Below are 17,537 nucleotides of genomic sequence, written 5' to 3'. Positions count from 1 at the left end.
TAAGACAGTAAAAAAGTAAGCTGCAAAAATAAACATCACAATGCCATTTAGGTAAACCTTGGTAACCTTGTTTCTAACTAAAAAAAATAAAGGCAACGAAATTAAAAAGAAAATCATCAAAGGTACTCAATGGCTCTGAAACCTGTTCAAATAGCTTTATAAATGTCCACTGTTACCTGAAAAGTGTGAATAGTTCTTGCCCATGCATGTTTTATGTGACAATATTTCATCAGTTTTTCAAAGTCCACAGTTATTTCCAAGCCGGCCGCATTATTAATGGTCAAAAATCTTCTCTTTCCAAAAGTTACATCGGTGACATCCTATTACCAAAATAAAGAACTATTTTATATGTTTTCAAATATGCACACTGGAGAGATATTTTATTTTTGTGTTGAACACAAAATGCAAACACAGGTCAAACAGCACGTGGGTTCACAATAGTTAACTTTCAAAAGGCTTAAAACCTATGCTTGAGCACAACTGAATACATGAGAGACAGAGAGAGAGAGAGAGAGACAGGCTGAGGGAGAAGCAGGCCCCATGCAGGGAGCCCAACATGGGACTCAATCCCAGGTCTCCAGGATCACATCCTGGGCTGATGGCGGCGCTAAACCGCTGAGCCACCTGGGCTGCCCATCAAACACAAATTTTAATCAGCTTGACACTTGACCTTAATTTAATTTGACTGTGTGGAGAATAATCTATGTTGTCTGACTTATTCTGAAACCTATATATTTCACTCCTTACACTATGTAAGTCTGCGTATACTCTTTGCAAAAAGTTTAATTTTCCTCAAGCTTGTAAAGAATAAGCTTCTGAGTTTAAGAGGGCATTTATACAATGACAACAAATTCAAGGAAACTTCTCGTTTCTATAGTTAAGCAGCAACCAACCACTGAAATGATGCTCTGCAAAATACAATTGTGTCACTTGTCCCTTATTTTTGTTAGCCAAGCTCTCTGAACTTATTAAAAAAAATGTTTCTTGTGGGCACCTGGGTGGCTCAGTGGTTGCTCATCTGCCTTTGGCTCAGGGCATGACCCCGGAGTCCTGGGATCGAGTCCCGCATCGGGTTCCCCTCAGGGAGCCTGCTTCTCTCTCTGCCTCTGTCTCTGCCTCTCATTCTGTGTCTCTGATGGATGAATAAATAAAAACATTTTAAAAACAAAGATGTTTCTTCACAAAGTCTTCCAGAAAATATAAGAGAAGGGAACATGCCCCAACTCATTTATGAGCCAGCATTACTCTGACACCAAAACCATACATTACTAGATAATTATAAACCAGTATCCCTCATAAACATGAATGCAAAAATCCTGAGGAAAAAACTACGGAAGAATGTCAACTCTGAGATGATTAGATTTTGACTCAAACCTTGGCCAATTAAAAAAAAAAAAACTATTAAATAAAAAGGTACTATTTTTCTGTCACCACTTACCTGTGTTATAAAAAATATTTCTCCATTGCAGAGTCGAATATCACTTTCAAAGTCATGCTTATTTTTAGCAAAACCTTGAGGAGTGCCATTAAAGTCTTCACCACTGGCCTCTCGGTCATTACCTTCCTGACTGTGAGAGGTATTTTGGGGGAGTAACTCCGAGAGATATGCATTCCTGGTACAACAAATCTTATCGCCAACTCCAAACTGAAGTCTATTCCGATGGTCTCTGGGTTGGGAAATAACAATACGTCATCAAGGTTTGAAAACCTCAATTTCATTTTGTTCAAGCATTAACCCCCACCCAGATCTGATCCAATTTTCAAAATGATTTCCACACTCTCTTTACTACACTTTTGTTCTCCAAATGTCAATGAGGAATCAAGTTCCCACAGTCACGGTCTGATTACTTCTCCTCTCTGTGGCACCTCAAACTCTGTGACACTTCCCAGCCAAATCTTTGCAAATTAGAAATCGTGGCATAAATGCTGATGTCTCTTTCCCTCTGTATTTTAAAAGTTACCCAAAATCTTATTGAGTCTACTTTTTAAATCCATCCTCTCTTCTCCAATCTCTCCTATCGCTACCCTATACACATCTTACCCCACGTCTACATCTTTCTAGCCTAATAATTATGACCTCAGAATAACAGCAAACTGAACAAACATCGGTGATACACGAGTTACTGTGCTAAGTGCTTTAGAGATATTTCATTTCAACCTCACTACCACGCCATGAGGGAAATGCTGCATTGGTACTCGCTTTTTATGCATACGGAAAAATGAAACTGTCCTCCACGATCAGTCACTGGAACACAGACCGGGTGACTTCCCGTTGGCACTTTCTAGCCCTCTGTGAGGCCACCAAATGTGGTTTCCGAGTGTGTCTTCCCTCAGCAGACAGGGAGCTCCTCCTGGAAGTTCCACATCTCTATGTTCTCTGCACTTAATAAATAGCAGGTGTTGATAAATGCAAGAGGAGCAAGTTAACTCTTCCTGTGTGTAAACAGAGCGACCTTTCCACACTCGTATTTCTCTGATAGAGGTCCACCAAGGGGCCTTCTGCAGGCATCCTGTTGCTAAGGTTCTTGGACACACCTATGCACATATTACATTTGGAACAAATTCTGAACTCCCCACACTCATCTTGGAGAAGCTGGAGGGGCCAACTTGAAAACCACAAGGAAAACTGTATGCCTTATTTTTATTATTATGCTGATGATCACAACAGTCAGTTCCTAAGCATATATATTATACTCAATTGAAGAGATAATTTTACTTCACAAATGAGATTTAAAAAAAAGATTTTTAAATGTGTGGCTACAGTGATACATGTGAAAACAAATAAAAGAGGGGATCCCCAGGGTGGCCCAGCGGTTTAGTGCCGCCTTCGGCCCAGGGCGTGATCCTGGGGACCCGGGATCGAGTCCCACATCGGGCTCTCTGCAGGGAGCCTACTTCTCCCTCTGCCTGTGTCTCTGCCTCTCTCTCTCTCTCTTTCTCTGTATGTCTCTCATTAACAAATAAATTCTTTTAAAAAAACATAAAAAATAAAAGAATGGTGAATAAATGGAAGGACTGTCCCAGAGCTTCTGGATCTTACTGCTCACTTGAACAGGTGGCCCGTGTAGTGCTTGCAACAGCAGGCGTTGATGACATCACAGTCTTGCCTGAAACAATGAACAAGCAAGGGTTACCTTAACGGTCTCTGTCGTACGCTCACTCCTGTTACCAACAATGACAACGTACTGTATGCTATAAAAAGCTTCCAGGTGGTGCCTGGGGGGCTCAGTCAGTTGAGCATCTGCCTTCCACTCAGGTCAGGATCCCAGGGCCCTGGAATCAAGCCCCGCATCGAGCTCCCGGCTCAGTGGAGAGTCTGCTTCTCCCTCTCCCTCTGCCCCTCCCCTGCTCAGGCTCTCACTCTCTCGTTCTATTTTATTTAAAGAAATAAAATCTTAAACAAAAAAAGAATCTCCAGGAATTTCTCCAGGAAAAAGCATTTTGTGATTTTTATCTTTTTTTTAAAGATTTTATTTATTCATGAGAGACAGAGAGAGAGGCAGAGATACAGGCAGAGAGAGAAGCAGGCTCCCTGTGGGAGCCCGACGTGGGACTCGATCCCAGGTCTCCAGGATCACACCTTGGGCTAACGGCAGCACTAAACCACTGAGCCAACCAGGCTGCCCATCTTTTATTTTTTAAAAGATTTTATTTTTAAGGAACCTCTACACTCAACATGGAGCCTAAACTCATAACCCTGAGATCAAGAGCTTCATGTCCACTGACTGAGCCAGCCAGGTGCCTCTGTAATTTTTATCTAAATGTAAATCTTGAGTGTCTGGGTGGCTCAGTCGTTGAGCACCTGCCTTGGGCTCAGGTCGTGATCCCGGGTCCTGGGATCAAGTCCCGCATAGGGCTCCCTGCATGGAGCCTGCTTCTCCCTCTGCCTATGTCTCTGACCCTCTCTCTGTGCTTCTCATGAATAAATAAATAAAATCTTTTTAAAAAATAAATAAATGTAAATCCTGGTTCCACTCATATTTCATGGGAGTTGCCAAATATAATTATTTAGTAGAAAGAGCCCTGTTTATTTATTTTCTTAAAGATGTATTTATTTTGAGCCGGAGAAAGATAGTACAAGTGGGGAGAAGGGCAGAGAGCCAGGGAGAGAGAATCCCAAGCAGGCTCTGCACTTAGCACTTAGCTCAGAGCCTGATACAAGCTTGATCTCACAACCTCGAGATCACGACCTGAGCCAAAATCAAGAATAAGAGTCAGACACTTAGCTGACTGAGCCACCCAGGTGCCCCGAAAGAGCCCTTTTTATAAACTGCCCTCTGCCACACCTAACAAAAAAATACCTCAAAATTAGAAGAGAATTAGCAGTGATGAATGAGGAGAATCTCCCATTTAAACAGTATCTATATAAATTATGAGATTTAAAAGCTAGACTAAGAATGCTGAAATACTATAAAGGCTTTACCTTCTAAATGCAATAAACTGTGATGTTTGTGCATCTTGTAGGTCATTTTCTTTGAGTAAGGTTCTCACTGCAGAATATAAATCTGGTAATCGAAGAGAAAAAAGTTAACACAGAAAAACACCAAATTACACATTGTTTCAATGGAGAAACTAACTCAGAATTCCTGCTAAGGGGGAATGGAATAACAGTTGGCCATGGGAACATCAATTCCATTTGCCACAGCAGCCAGAGGACCAGAAGAGGAATGGTGATGAGGGTTCCAGATGCCCTAACCTCAACAGACGTCAGCCACTAGCTGATACAGCCCCTAATCTGCAATACAACCTCTCAGCACTGATGGTTTGTGAATGCTGAATGTAAAAGATGAGCAAGAGGACAAAACATGTAACAGAATTACTGTAAGGTAAGACTTCTGTTTTAAGTTCTGGTGGCACAGAGTTATCATCTGAGGAGCTTTATACTTGGCACACGTTATTTCACTTAATCTTCACAACATTCGCAGGAGGCAGGCCTTCAATCCAAGGTTGACATTTAGTATAAAATACTGAGATACTTCCATAAAGGATGGAAAACAGCTACTCCCCAAACACCACAATGCCTGATCTCCACCCCCACATCCTGTGTTTGCTTCCCTAAGGACCCCTCAGGATCCAGCAACTAAAAAGTTAACCCTGGCACAGCAGAGACATCCATACCTTACTAGCTATTATATAGTTTGGCCACAAACACCAATTGCATTCTAGATATAAATGTAAAGCTGAGGCTCTTGGAAGTAAAACTAATTTTCCAAATGGTGGAGGGTGGCTGGCCTCCCTCTTTTAGACCCCAGATCACTGACAATCATGACATCCACTTACATTCTCCCTCAAAGCGCTGAGAAGTAGACTTCCTCTAATCTGTCTTACCAATAGTATAAAACAGTGAACATTTCTCATGAGAGAGAGATGATACAAAAATTAAGTAAGAACATTCTAGGCTCCTGTGTCCTCCCCCTCGTAGCAGATAAATCACAGGGGAATGAAAAAGCCCAGGCCTCAGGATGCCCTGCTCTAGGAAGACTAAATAAGTTGCTTACTGAGCCCTTTATTGTTGAGATGAGAAGATTCTCCCTAAAAAATGGCAACTGCTCAGCTCACCCCGGTCAGCCAGGGTGAGCTTACGCCAGAGGAGGAATTTTCAAAGGTCTCACAGGATATTGTTTTCCTTCACACATACGATCGTGCTGTTCTGCTCCTTGCTTTCTTCATTCTCTCGACATCTTACAGATCAATACGTACACTGTATTTTCATTGATTCTAAAATATACATTTTTCTCACACTTCAACATCTCTGGAGTTCCATCCCAGCTATGAAGCCCGTCTTTGGTCCCTGTACTTTGTAATAATGGGAATAATGTACTCAGTAACTTAATTATCAATGGAAAAGTACTCTCTCTCTCTCTCTCTCTCTCTCAGGAATATTTATTCAGTGCTTTTAAAGAAGGGATTAATTTTCTAGCTGAAATTTGTAATTGAGAAAGAAAAATAGCATCAGTTGAACTCTACTGTCCTTCTGAAACAGACCACTTTTTTTCCTTAATGTACATTCTCAGTAATGGAAAGAAGGGGAGCCAGAAATAAAACTAACCATATTTCAGGTAGATCGGAATGGAGGGGCAAGGAGGGCACGTTCCTTAATGGGCTAAGTAAGTCTCATCTTTTTCATCCGTATTAGTATCTACTCTTAGCTAAGCTGTTGTGAGAATAAATATCACCTATTAATTATTCACAATATATTTAATAAAAAAATCATAAAGCAATGTGCAGCTTATAATTTCATTTATGTAAGACAAAAATAAATAATATATGCTTGTGTATGGATATTACAAGGTTTAAAAGGATCAACACCAAGCTCTTACTACATAGTAAGAATAGCAGATGAGTAACAGTAATAGCATGTGACCTTTTGGGGGCTGCCTTGGGGGAAATGGAGAGGAGGATTACAGGGCAATATTCATTTTTACTTCAAATACTTCTAAATTATTTGACCATTTTTAAGGAATATAAATTATTTCTATAATCAAAAAAAACTAAAAGGGTATTTATAGAATACAATGTATTATATGGTCCCATTTCAAAAGAAAAAAAATTATTGTAACATGTAAATGGACCCCAACCCAAGGGAACTGCCAACTATGACCCACAAAGCAGGAGAGGCTTATACATGAAGCACTACATCACTCAATTTCACAAAGGAGTGAAAGTAGCTAAGGAGTTAGGATATACCCCTAAGAACAATGGCAACTACAATAAATTCTCAATAATAATCATATAAATCTTCACTAATTCAGTTTTGAGCAAACCATTATGCTATTAAAAAGTTTGCTAAGTTTATAATACAAGTAAAGATCAAAAAGTTTAATCGATTTGTAATAGATCACTGAATATCCATTCTTCACAAAAAACTAACAGTTATGGAGCTAATAGCCTCATCTCGAGCCTGTATATAGCCTCTCAAAACAGATGAATGCCCTCAACCCCCACAACAGCTCCATGGTCAGTGTCACTATGATTCCCATTTTACAAATGGCTATGTGACGTGACATGGGTCATACACATAAGGGAGAAGACTCTGCATCCTGTGCTCTTTTTGATCCTGTGATGTTGTTATCCTAACATCCATAATTAGAAGCAATGCTTGTCATTTTATAAGCAACAGAAAGAACTAGTAGGAACTCAACTTGGCAACAGTTTGACAACCATTACTTTTGGTTCACAAATGTAGCAAATGTAATTCCATTTCCAATTGCTACAAAAGAAAATCTTCATTAATTAGGATATGCTTTCTTCTGAATGAACTTGGATTCCTGGGGCTTTCCTTCATTTTAAACTAATCATCTACATCCATTTATTCACTCAACAAATATTTACTGAGCCCTTCGTGTATGTGTCAAGAGCTTATTTCTTGTGTGTGTGTGTCTATGTGTGTATCACGAGTCCTTCCAAATCCCTTCCAGTATGAGATGTTATAGACAAGATCTGTTAAGGCAGATTGGATTACGTATATCGGCCTGGGAGAGCTTATTTCTTTACGAACTTCGAAGGTGAACAAAGTAGTTTTGATGACGAACAAAGTAGTTTATTTTCAGTGCCTAAATTTTTTACTAGCAATATTTCACTTTACTATCAAATAAAATTATAACTGGGCATTTCATAAGTATATTACAAAACTGAAATAGTAATCCTGCATAATTGAAAAGTTTATACTTACGAGAGTGAGGATCATTTTTTGATAACTGAGAGTTGGCATCCTCTTCTGGGAGTCTGATAAAAATAAATGTTTTATCTTGTATTGAGATAGGCAATGTTGGATTATCAGAGATATTCAGTTCTGCATCAAATACTGGAAATTGGCGTCTTGAGATTCTTAGGTGAAGATAAAATAACACAGCACAGCAAGAACATCAGTATCCAAAAACGGGTCTTCATGTATCATCAGATATGTCATTATAATAACTACTATCTGCTAATAGAGAGTAAGTAAGATGAAAAGGCTATCCACATAGGCATTACAAATTGTAAATGGGTTTTAAAATGGAATTAGCAAGACCATAATGTTACACTAATCAATCAGTCCTCTACCTCTAACAAAAGCATTAGGAAAAACTGTCAAGGAATTTCCTAGTCTAACAACTTGACCTACTTTCCTTCAGACCACACAAGAACTATACAAGGTAGGGATTATCCTCATTTCACAGGTGAACAGCACGAGGCTTCTGCAACTGCAGTGGGTTGCCCATGGCCACAGAGGTAGAAAGGAAAGCAGAGGAGCTAGGAGGTAATTCTGGGCCCTTCTGGCTCCATGGCCTTTTCTACTTCAGTTAATCTGGACTCTTTGGGGCCTTTTCCATACGCTTACATCACACTCTTTTTCTCCTTTCTTCTCTGTATATCATACATATGGCCTCATTTTCTCAGGTGAACCAAGTATCCACATCTTCTCTTTGCTTCCAATCCTTCATCCTTCTTTTGTTCTTGTGTTTCTCAAGACTAGCCAATCATATCAGAACACAGAGTATGACAGAGTATGTAAGGGGCAGATGCCTTGTCATAACAGAGTCTCTCCTTGGTTATATGGAAAAAGATCGACTCCCTAAAAAGACCTAACAGCAACCTGACTATCAAAGCTAATGTTTCCCTAGTGCCATCTTCAACCCTTCCCCAAAGGGCTGAAAGGGAAGAAAAGGAAGGTTGTTCTTGCTGGAATATCCCAGATCTAATTTGGGGGGTGTTGAGAATCACCACGGATTTCCTGTTTGGCTTCTGATCCAGAACATGAAACACACTTACCATCTTTAGGAGTCAGTCCCTGCTATCACTGGGATCCTTGTGACATTAAGTATTTGGTGATGACAATTAAGAAGGAATGATAAAAGCAGCAGAGTTCAAATGACATCAAAAGGGCTAATAAGAGCAATTCCTAAGTTTCAGATAAAACTGACTCTAAGAAATCTAAAGTGCTTTAGATTTGTTCAAGATTGTCAGACTTTTCAGTGACCAATCATCTATGAAACTCCCCCAAATGAGGTGGCCTTTAGGTAGAAGCAGAAGTTAGACCAAAAGGTATCACACATCCAACTGCATTCTTTTGCTTAATGTCTTCATATGAACCTACAACATTCTACCCTATTCCTGTCAATCCTTCCCATACTCCCACAATCCTCTCCAAGTCAGACAAGGGCATAGAGAAGGAGGTTCTGAATGTTCATATTTCTGCTGTACCCAAACAAGAAAATGTTCAAGCAACGAAAACAACATTTTGTAAAAGAGTGTCAAAAACCAAAGATAAATTTTAGTCCAATGAATAAAACAGTCTCTTAGTATTCCGAGATCCCACTATGTCTATTACAGGGGAATCACCCTGAAAGCTTACGCAAAGACAGAGGGAAGAGAAGGATTCTTTTCTACACTAAAGGGAGTGATATGCCATTGATGCCATCAGGATTCATCAAGGAGTAAAATACCATATTCCCTTTTTTTTCTTTTTCTTTTTTTTTTTTGGTGTAGGGCTCCCCTTACAAAAATTAGGGGATAATTCTTCCCCATTCTCCCTTGAACTTTAATGAGCTCATTTCCAAGTCTCTTTTCCCCTTGGGTTTATTCTAGAGTCTAGGCTTGATGCAACTTTAATTCACATATATACTTTAAATCAGGAAAACACATTAATTCTTAAATTTCAATAGTAATTCATGCTAGACCAATAATGAAAAATATTACGTTTGTTTTTCTAACTGTGGGACAATATATATACCTGAAGGATAGAATAAGTTCGTTAGAAGGGCACAGTAAACGTACTGCACTGAGCTGTCCTAATTCAAAAGCTAATAGGTATTGTTTTTACTTTTTATTTCTAATGCAATGGCGAGAAAATGTAAAATTTTCATTATACTATACCTTGTGGCATTGTTCACAATTAGCTCAGATTCTGTTCTGTGGTTTGTCTTCAGTTCAATAGCACAATTTCTTGACTTAAGAGTCTCAAAAAGATCTATCAGCAAGTTACCGGGTTCAATGCTGGGTAACTGTCTAATATCACCTAAAAGGAGAGTAAGATACAGTAGGTTTTTGGTAACAGGGTTCCTAAAATCTAGAAGCTGTTTTTATCTCTCCCAACTGATATATGCTATAATTATAAAGATTTATTCTAAGAAAAAAAGCCCCCCAAAATCTTTGTTTAAAATTACTTAAGGGGCACCTGGGTGGCTCAGCAGTTGAGCATCTGCCTTTGGCTCAGGGTGTGATCCCAGAGTCCCGGGATCGAGTCCCACATCAGGCTCCCTGCATGGAGCCTGCTTCTCCCTCTGCCTGTGTCTGTCTCTCTCTCTGTCTCTCATGAATAAATAAATTTAAAAATCTTTTAAAAAATAAAATTACTTAAGAACATTAACTCTTTAAAAATATTTAACAGCAGCAAAGCATTCAAAGTAAACAGTATGAGATATAAAAAACAGTGATAACACAGTAAGGTAAAATCTGAATTGAACTTCCTTCATACCTATAACCGCAGGCAAACTGTGTAGGGGCATATATGTTAGCCATTTTCTCATGGGAAGAGAAAAACAGGCCTAGAATCTTAGGTAAATGCCACTCAGTCACCAACTCAATCTTGCTCAATGTCTTAGTAGACCCTGAAGAATCTATGGCCTCAAATAAATAAAATAAATATATAAAATACAAAATAGACAAACCCAACCTATTTGCTCATAGATAAATTCCTGTAATATGATGATAACGTTTGGCTCTACTAAAAATCTCTTTAAACAAACCAACCCTGGAGTTAAGAAAAACAACTATTTTCTCAGTGGAGACTGGGCGAGTGCTTAAGCCATTAACAAAGCAACTGCTTATAGCATATCCCCAAAGACCTAAGAGAATTATTTGTAGACAGTTTGATTCTCACCATATGATTCTCCATGAAATCATACAGGCTACAGGCCAGCGGTACCCAATAGAATCTAACTCTCACCAGAATGGAAAAGGATTTAGGAGGCTAGTGACATCTACCTTGAGTTATTAGCTGAAAATCATAAATTCACTCCTAAGTGGTCTATAATTCAGACTTTTTATTATTTCTAAATGATCCACATCATTATTTACTCTGAGCATGTGACATTTTTACTATTTTAACAGTCATCATTTAGGTGATTAGCAGTAACCCCTCACAACTCTATTTCATCTCACAGCCTAGTCTGCTAATATCCTGGCCCAAATGAGGAACCACCCAAGCTGACAGAGGGATGGAACCCAGGGGGGCTGGAGTGTGGGCTCTGAGAAATGGCTTCGCACCTGGAGGACAGGGACACTGAAACTGTGAAATGCTGTAAGCACCCCACCAACTGCAAAGCTTTGAACAAAACAATGAGGATTCCAACAATATTTAACTTACCAAGGATAATGAGCTTCGAAAGTTTGGAGTGCTCACACAATAACTTTAAAACCGATTTGAAGATTCTGACAGATACCAAACTCCCTTCATCCACAACCAGAACTCTCACCGAAGAAAACTTCCATGGACCATTCTTGGCCGAGCTTTTTTTCTCCCATAAATAGAAGCTATAATTGACCTACAAGCAAATTATGGCATTTCTAAATTCAGGGTATAAATTTTACAAGTCAACATCTTAACAACATGTTATTTTGAAACAAGACTCTTGAATGGGCCTGTGGGGGTGGAGGGGGCGGTGGTGTGGGTAAAGCCACATAGAGAAACAGGCTAAAGAAATAAAGAACACAAAAGTTAAAACTTTTTAAAACCCTAAAGGGATGGATACAGAGAAAAGATAGATCAAATAAATCTAAAAACAAAAAAGATCAAATAGTTTTAAAAAAAATGCTTCCTACATGTATTTAAACAACATCACACATAGCATTACTCTACTGCCAAAATCTTAACCCTCCTCTTTTCGCTCTTGACCACACAGAGCTCCCTAATCTTTTCCATTCCCAAATGAACCTTCTCTTGGCTTTCTGAGATGGCCAGTCATTTCAGCCCTCCTCTCCTCCCAACTGCACCACTCCATTCTGGAAATAAAAGGCTGCCTTCTCAACTGAACTATGAACATACTATTTTTCTTCTAACATTCTAAGCTCCCTTACTTTCCCAACATTTAAAAACCCACAACCAACAACAACAAAGCAAGTTAAAAATCTATTAAAGATGCAATAATATTTACTATTTTAAAAAAAAATACAGACAACGAGAAAACTTTGGAAAATAAAATCTGAGAACATTAAATATTTTGGTATATACATCATTCCTGAAATGTGTCTACGTTGGAATCATGCATGTATACACTATATACCTACGCCGATTTCTTAAATTGTATCATATCTTTAATTTTTCTGCTGAAGCTTAAATTCACTTCAGCATGTCTATTAAGTAAAAGCCTTCATATTTTCCACCCAAATTCATCAATTCCCTTCAGCAAAACCCCCATTCTCTCAGTGGCCTTGTCTCAACAGAACATCTGAATCACTGCGGCTTGTTTTGATTTTATAAACTCAATCAGTTCTCTTAGAAATGTCTAGGAACTGGAGGGTATTATGCTGAGTGAAGTAAGTCAATCGGAGAAGGACAAACAGTGTATGTTCTCATTCATTTGGGGAATATAAATAATAGTGAAAGGGAATATAAAGGAAGGGAAAAGAAATGTTGGGAAATATCAGGAAGGGAGACAGAACATAAAGACTCCTACCTCTGGGAAACGAACTAGGGGTGGTGGAAGGGGAGGAGGGCGGGTGTTGGAGGGGAATGGGTGACGGGCACTGAGGCGGACACTTGACGGGATGAGCACTGGGTGTTTTTCTGTATGTTGGTAAATTGAACACCAATAAAAATTAATTTAAAAAAAAATTTAAATTTAACAAATTAAAAAAAAAAAAAAGAAATGTCTAGGTGAGACTTTCCCCTATATTTTTAGTGCTACCAACCAAACACAGGCCCCATCTGGGAGGCTAAATTACTCCCGCAGCCTTACAACCGGGTTCCCCTGCACATTGATCCACAATGGGATTGCCAGATAAAATATATGAATTTCAGATACACAGTAAATGACATTTTAGCACAAGTATGTTTGATGCAGTGTTTAGTACATGCTTACACTAAAAGAATAATTTTATTTTTATCTGTCCCACCTGGTAAACTGGTAACCCTAGCCCAAGGATGGTAAATAAATGGTGTAAGTGCCGCATGAATGCCTTTCTGATGGCCCTATCTATACGCTCTCCTGACCCTACACGTGGCTTCCAAAATATTCTCCCAGCATTCCAAGCAGATATTAAGATACTTCCATTGATCAGAGTCAGAACATAAGATGAAATTTAGTAATAATGCCTCTCTAGCTCTTCTCTTCTAAGCCGACCCTTCAGACTAATCAGATGGGAAAAATCATAAGCTGATCAGAAGACTCTGCCGTCAGTGAGCTATCCTGAGCTTCTACACTGAACACAAACGTAATGTATAATGTCATTTCTGAGGTGGCTCATGGCGCTGGGATTCTGGGTAATCTTTCTTAAAACTGCTTTCTTCAGCATTTCACTCTCTTGCTGAGGATCCTAAATGGCTCCCCAGTAACCAAGTCCAAGCTTCTTTGTTGGATATGCAAGGTCTGGAGTAAAGGAGGAAATTATGGCACCATGGAAAGAGCAACAAGCAGGGAGGTCACACATCTGAATCTAAGTGCTAGTTCTGCACCTGGTTACGATCTTGGGCAACTTGTTCGATACCCTCAAATTTCAACTGGCTCCTCTGTAAAATGGAGATAATATCGCTTACTCACTTCACTAGTTTATCAAGGATTTAATGGGATACTTTGCAAACATTAAAGCTCAAGTTCCCAGTCTACACCAAACTCAATTTCCATTATTTTACAATACACAGAATTCACTCTAATCAATGCAGTCACCTCAAGACCATCTCCACACACTACGATCACTTCTTCAATGCCTATGGAAAGGCCTTCCCCCCCAAATAAAACGTCCTCCTCACCTGAGCCTCTCTGTCTTTTGCAGTCCAAGTCAATGATTATATCCTTTAGGAATCTTCCAACAATGGAGTTCCTTGATCTATAAAATGGCAGGTCAGGCTATTACAAGTTTAAAATTCCAAGACTTCTAACTAGTGCCAAAACTGTTTCTCAAGAATATTAATTCATTTGAAAATTGTATTACATGACTGTTTACCAGGCATTGCTATGGGGGAAGGAGACAAAGAACTAAAAACAGGGGCACCTGGGTGGCTCAGTGGTTCAGCATCTGCCTTCCCCTCCGTCATGATCCTGGGGTTCCGGGATCGAGTCCCCAACGGGCTCCCCACAGGGAGCCTGCTTCTCCCTCTGCCTGTGTCTCTGCCTCTCTCTCTCTGTGTCTCTCATGGATAAATAAATAAAATCTTTAAAGAAGAAAAGAACTGGGCAGCCCCGGGGGCTCGGCGGTTTACCACCGCCTTCTGCCCAGGGCCTGATCCTGGGGTCCCGGGATTGAGTCCCCATCGGGCTCCCTACATGGACCTGCTTCTCCCTCTGCCTGTGTCTCTGCCTCTATGTGTGTGTCTCTCATGAATAAATAAGTAAAATCTTTAAAAAAAAAAAAAAAAAGAAGAAGAAGAAAAAAAGAACTAAAACCAGACGACCAAAGTCTTCACTTTTATGCGGCTTTCCATCTATCAAATAGAACACAGCCTTTTCCTTCCAACACAAGCGCTTCTCCGACTAGGGGTGCGGACTCTAACAGGTGTGTAACCAGTGCCCCTGGGACGGGATCCCGCGCCGGACCCCACGACGTCACGCAGCGCACCCCCGGGCTAGCTGGCTCCCTTCCACACAGGACCGGCTCCACAAAAGCCATGGAGTACTGAGCGACTGGCCAGCGCCGGCCCCGAAGCACGATCCTCAGAGAGCCCGGCTTTGGGCCAATGGTTTTATCTGCATGGAAAACAAAAACAACAAAAAACAAAATGCGGAAAAGTCTTCCCACCTGACACAGCGTGTAGGCGCTCAGGCCAGTCCTCTGCCGCAGCAGGCCGGCGGCCTTGCCAGTGGGCGCGGTGAGCAGCACCTCCACGGCCCGCTCCGGCCTTGGGAGCCCCTGCTCCGCGGAGCTGACCCACTCGGGCGGCACATCCTGGTCTCGTTCAAAATCCTCGCAAGCCCGCTCAACCTCACTTTCCTCCAGCTGCTCCAGGTGCTTAAAGAGGTGGCTGATGATGCTGGTCTTGCCGCTGCCCCCCTTGCCGCTCACCACGGTCACGGCGTTGGAGCACACCATTTCCAGGGCGGCCACCTGGGCCGGATCCAGCCCAGCCAGGCCTGTGTCTGCGCGCCCGTCCTGGCCCCCCGAGATGGCCACAGAATGCTCTGCACTCACTGCGCCAGGCGTACTTCCATGCAACGCTTCCCCGCTGCTCCTCGAGCCCTCGGGGCCTGTGGCCTGAAGGGCTGCCAGCACCCTTTTGACATCTACCTGCAAATGCCACGGGGGCCTGGTCATCAGGTCGCATATGGAAGAGGCAATTCCCTGCTCTGCCCGGTAAAGATCATCAAGAAAGACACAGCCCCTCTCATATGTCACCACGCCGATGTCCTTCAGAAACTTCAGAGACTGCCAAGCGTCGTGGAAAGACATGTCATCTGACAAGCTGTAAGTTAGGTCGGCTTCCTCGACACACGTGTGCCCTTGCTCCCTACATACGTGTCTCAGTTTGGAGTAGATTATCAACGCATGCTTCTCCAAATCAGCCATCGACTGGAGGAGGGACTGGCACTGGCAAAATGAGGCCCAGCTGGCCTCGCACTGCAAGAGCTTCAGCTCCGTGTAGGTTATCTTCAAAGAAACAGAGATCGAGTTGCTTATGAAAATTGCAAGTGCTGGCGGGTGTTATCAGGACTACAGGACTACATAAAAACTGGGTTACTCGTTGGTAGTTGCTTAGGTCTCCAAAAAGAAATAAAATAAGCAAAATTGCTTACGTCTCAGATGACATGTATAGCAACGAAACCTGGAGGAAAAACTGGGTAGCCACGACATCACCAAGTTTCTACTAGACTGTCATTAAAGATCTATCTAAGTGTTTAATTAAAATTATATTTTCTCAAAACAATACACATACAGTTTTAAAAGCCAATTAACACTAGCAAGCAAATTGTGAGAGAGGAATCCCCTGACTTACCCTTTCCCATGCCTCATAAGGTCAACACTGTTCTAAGTACTGTTTATTTTTTAAATTTTTAAATTTTTTTTTTTTTAGAGGCAGTAACCTCCTCTCCTATGGGAAGTCTTTCTCTACGGAAACTCCCCCTCTTTTATGCCAACACTTCCCCACATGCTTCTCTTCCCATCTTTGAAAAAAAGCTATGGTATACATGCTGTTAATCAAATTATTTTGGTTAAATCGGTGCTAAACAGGATTCGCAGCTGAGCGACACGATATATTATAATTAGATTAACTTTTGCGTCAAAGGCTTGTATATGTAGTGAAGTTGATGACTGTCTCAGCTGGTTGAGGTTTCTCTGTGTCTCTCAACAATTCTGCCCAAACTCTACTGAAGAGGCACAGAACTTCCTTCACCATGATCCACTCAGTAAATTCTCTACCAGCTTCATTTTTTTTTTTTTTCCACGGAGCATCCTTTCTGGAGGCTTCCATACATTTTATGGGCTGAAATGTGTCCCCTAAAAATTCATTTGTTGAAATCCTAACCTGCTACTACGCCAAAATGTGGCCATATTTGGAGATACGGTCTTTCAACAGGTAATTAAGTTAAAATGAGGTCACTGGGGTGGAACCTAATCCAACAGGACTGGAGTCCTTATAAGAAGAGAGGTGATGACAGACAGGCACGAAGGAAGACTATGGAAGACCCAGAGAGAAGTGTCTTCTCACAACCATGTACAAGCTAAGGAGAGGGGACTCAGAAGAAACCAATCAGCTATCACCTTGATTTTGGACTCAGAGCCTCCTAAATCGTGAGAAAATAAATACTGTTTGAGCCATGCAGAATATGGTGTGAAGCACAGATTTAGAGGGTTGGCAGCCCCAGCCATCTAATATGTCAGTAACGGTCTTTATTTTGGACGGTGGTTTCCAAACTGGACAGTGGGACTTCATGTCTCCTGTTCCCACTTGAGTCCCATAATGTGCTTTGCTCTGCCTCTCTTCTCTACTGAATATATCTACTGAATAATCCAGTGTTCCAGAATTTCATTTTGCAAAACATGCTGAAATCATCATCATCTCATGTAGGAGATAAATTCATTATTCTGGTGTATCTCAAATTGGTTGGGGGAGGGGGCTCATAAACATTCTTGGGGATCCAAGAATTATCTCAGAAATTCTTAAATTGTATTTTCATTTGGAAAACCACCCATAACCAAGTACTGCCAACATTTAAGTGCTACACTTGGTCTCCAACTCCACTGAAGCCTCATAGTTCCATTCCTACTCTTGGTCTCTAATAATAAGAACATAAGGGGATTCATCTATAAGTGATACCATTGTATCAAAAACTCAAATAATATAATGATGTACCACATGAATAATGAGTTTTCAAAAGCTCAAATAGGAAAGTGAGGGATTAACA

General features: G+C 40.8%; 1 protein-coding gene across 2 annotated transcripts in view; it reads right to left on the bottom strand.

Moving 5' to 3' along the window:
- Positions 1 to 17,537, bottom strand: part of HELB (DNA helicase B) — a 33,561-nt gene that overhangs the window by 11,471 nt on the left and 4,553 nt on the right. For both annotated transcript variants that reach the window (XR_011997900.1, XM_026001761.2), the window contains exons 4-11: positions 14,935 to 15,780; positions 11,348 to 11,525; positions 9,856 to 9,997; positions 7,673 to 7,827; positions 4,424 to 4,505; positions 3,048 to 3,107; positions 1,439 to 1,667; positions 177 to 320 (exon numbers count right to left, since the gene is read on the bottom strand). Coding sequence is in view for 1 of the 2 variants with exons in the window: in XM_026001761.2 (XP_025857546.1) it covers positions 177 to 320; positions 1,439 to 1,667; positions 3,048 to 3,107; positions 4,424 to 4,505; positions 7,673 to 7,827; positions 9,856 to 9,997; positions 11,348 to 11,525; positions 14,935 to 15,780 (1,836 nt within the window). In the remaining variant the exon portion in view is untranslated. The remainder of the gene's footprint in view (positions 1 to 176; positions 321 to 1,438; positions 1,668 to 3,047; positions 3,108 to 4,423; positions 4,506 to 7,672; positions 7,828 to 9,855; positions 9,998 to 11,347; positions 11,526 to 14,934; positions 15,781 to 17,537) is intronic.

This window comes from Vulpes vulpes, chromosome 16 (genome assembly GCF_048418805.1).
Source record: "Vulpes vulpes isolate BD-2025 chromosome 16, VulVul3, whole genome shotgun sequence".
NCBI lineage: Eukaryota > Metazoa > Chordata > Mammalia > Carnivora > Canidae > Vulpes > Vulpes vulpes.
The sequence above is the reverse complement of the archived record's forward strand: the minus strand, read 5'-3'. Positions and strand labels throughout refer to the sequence as shown.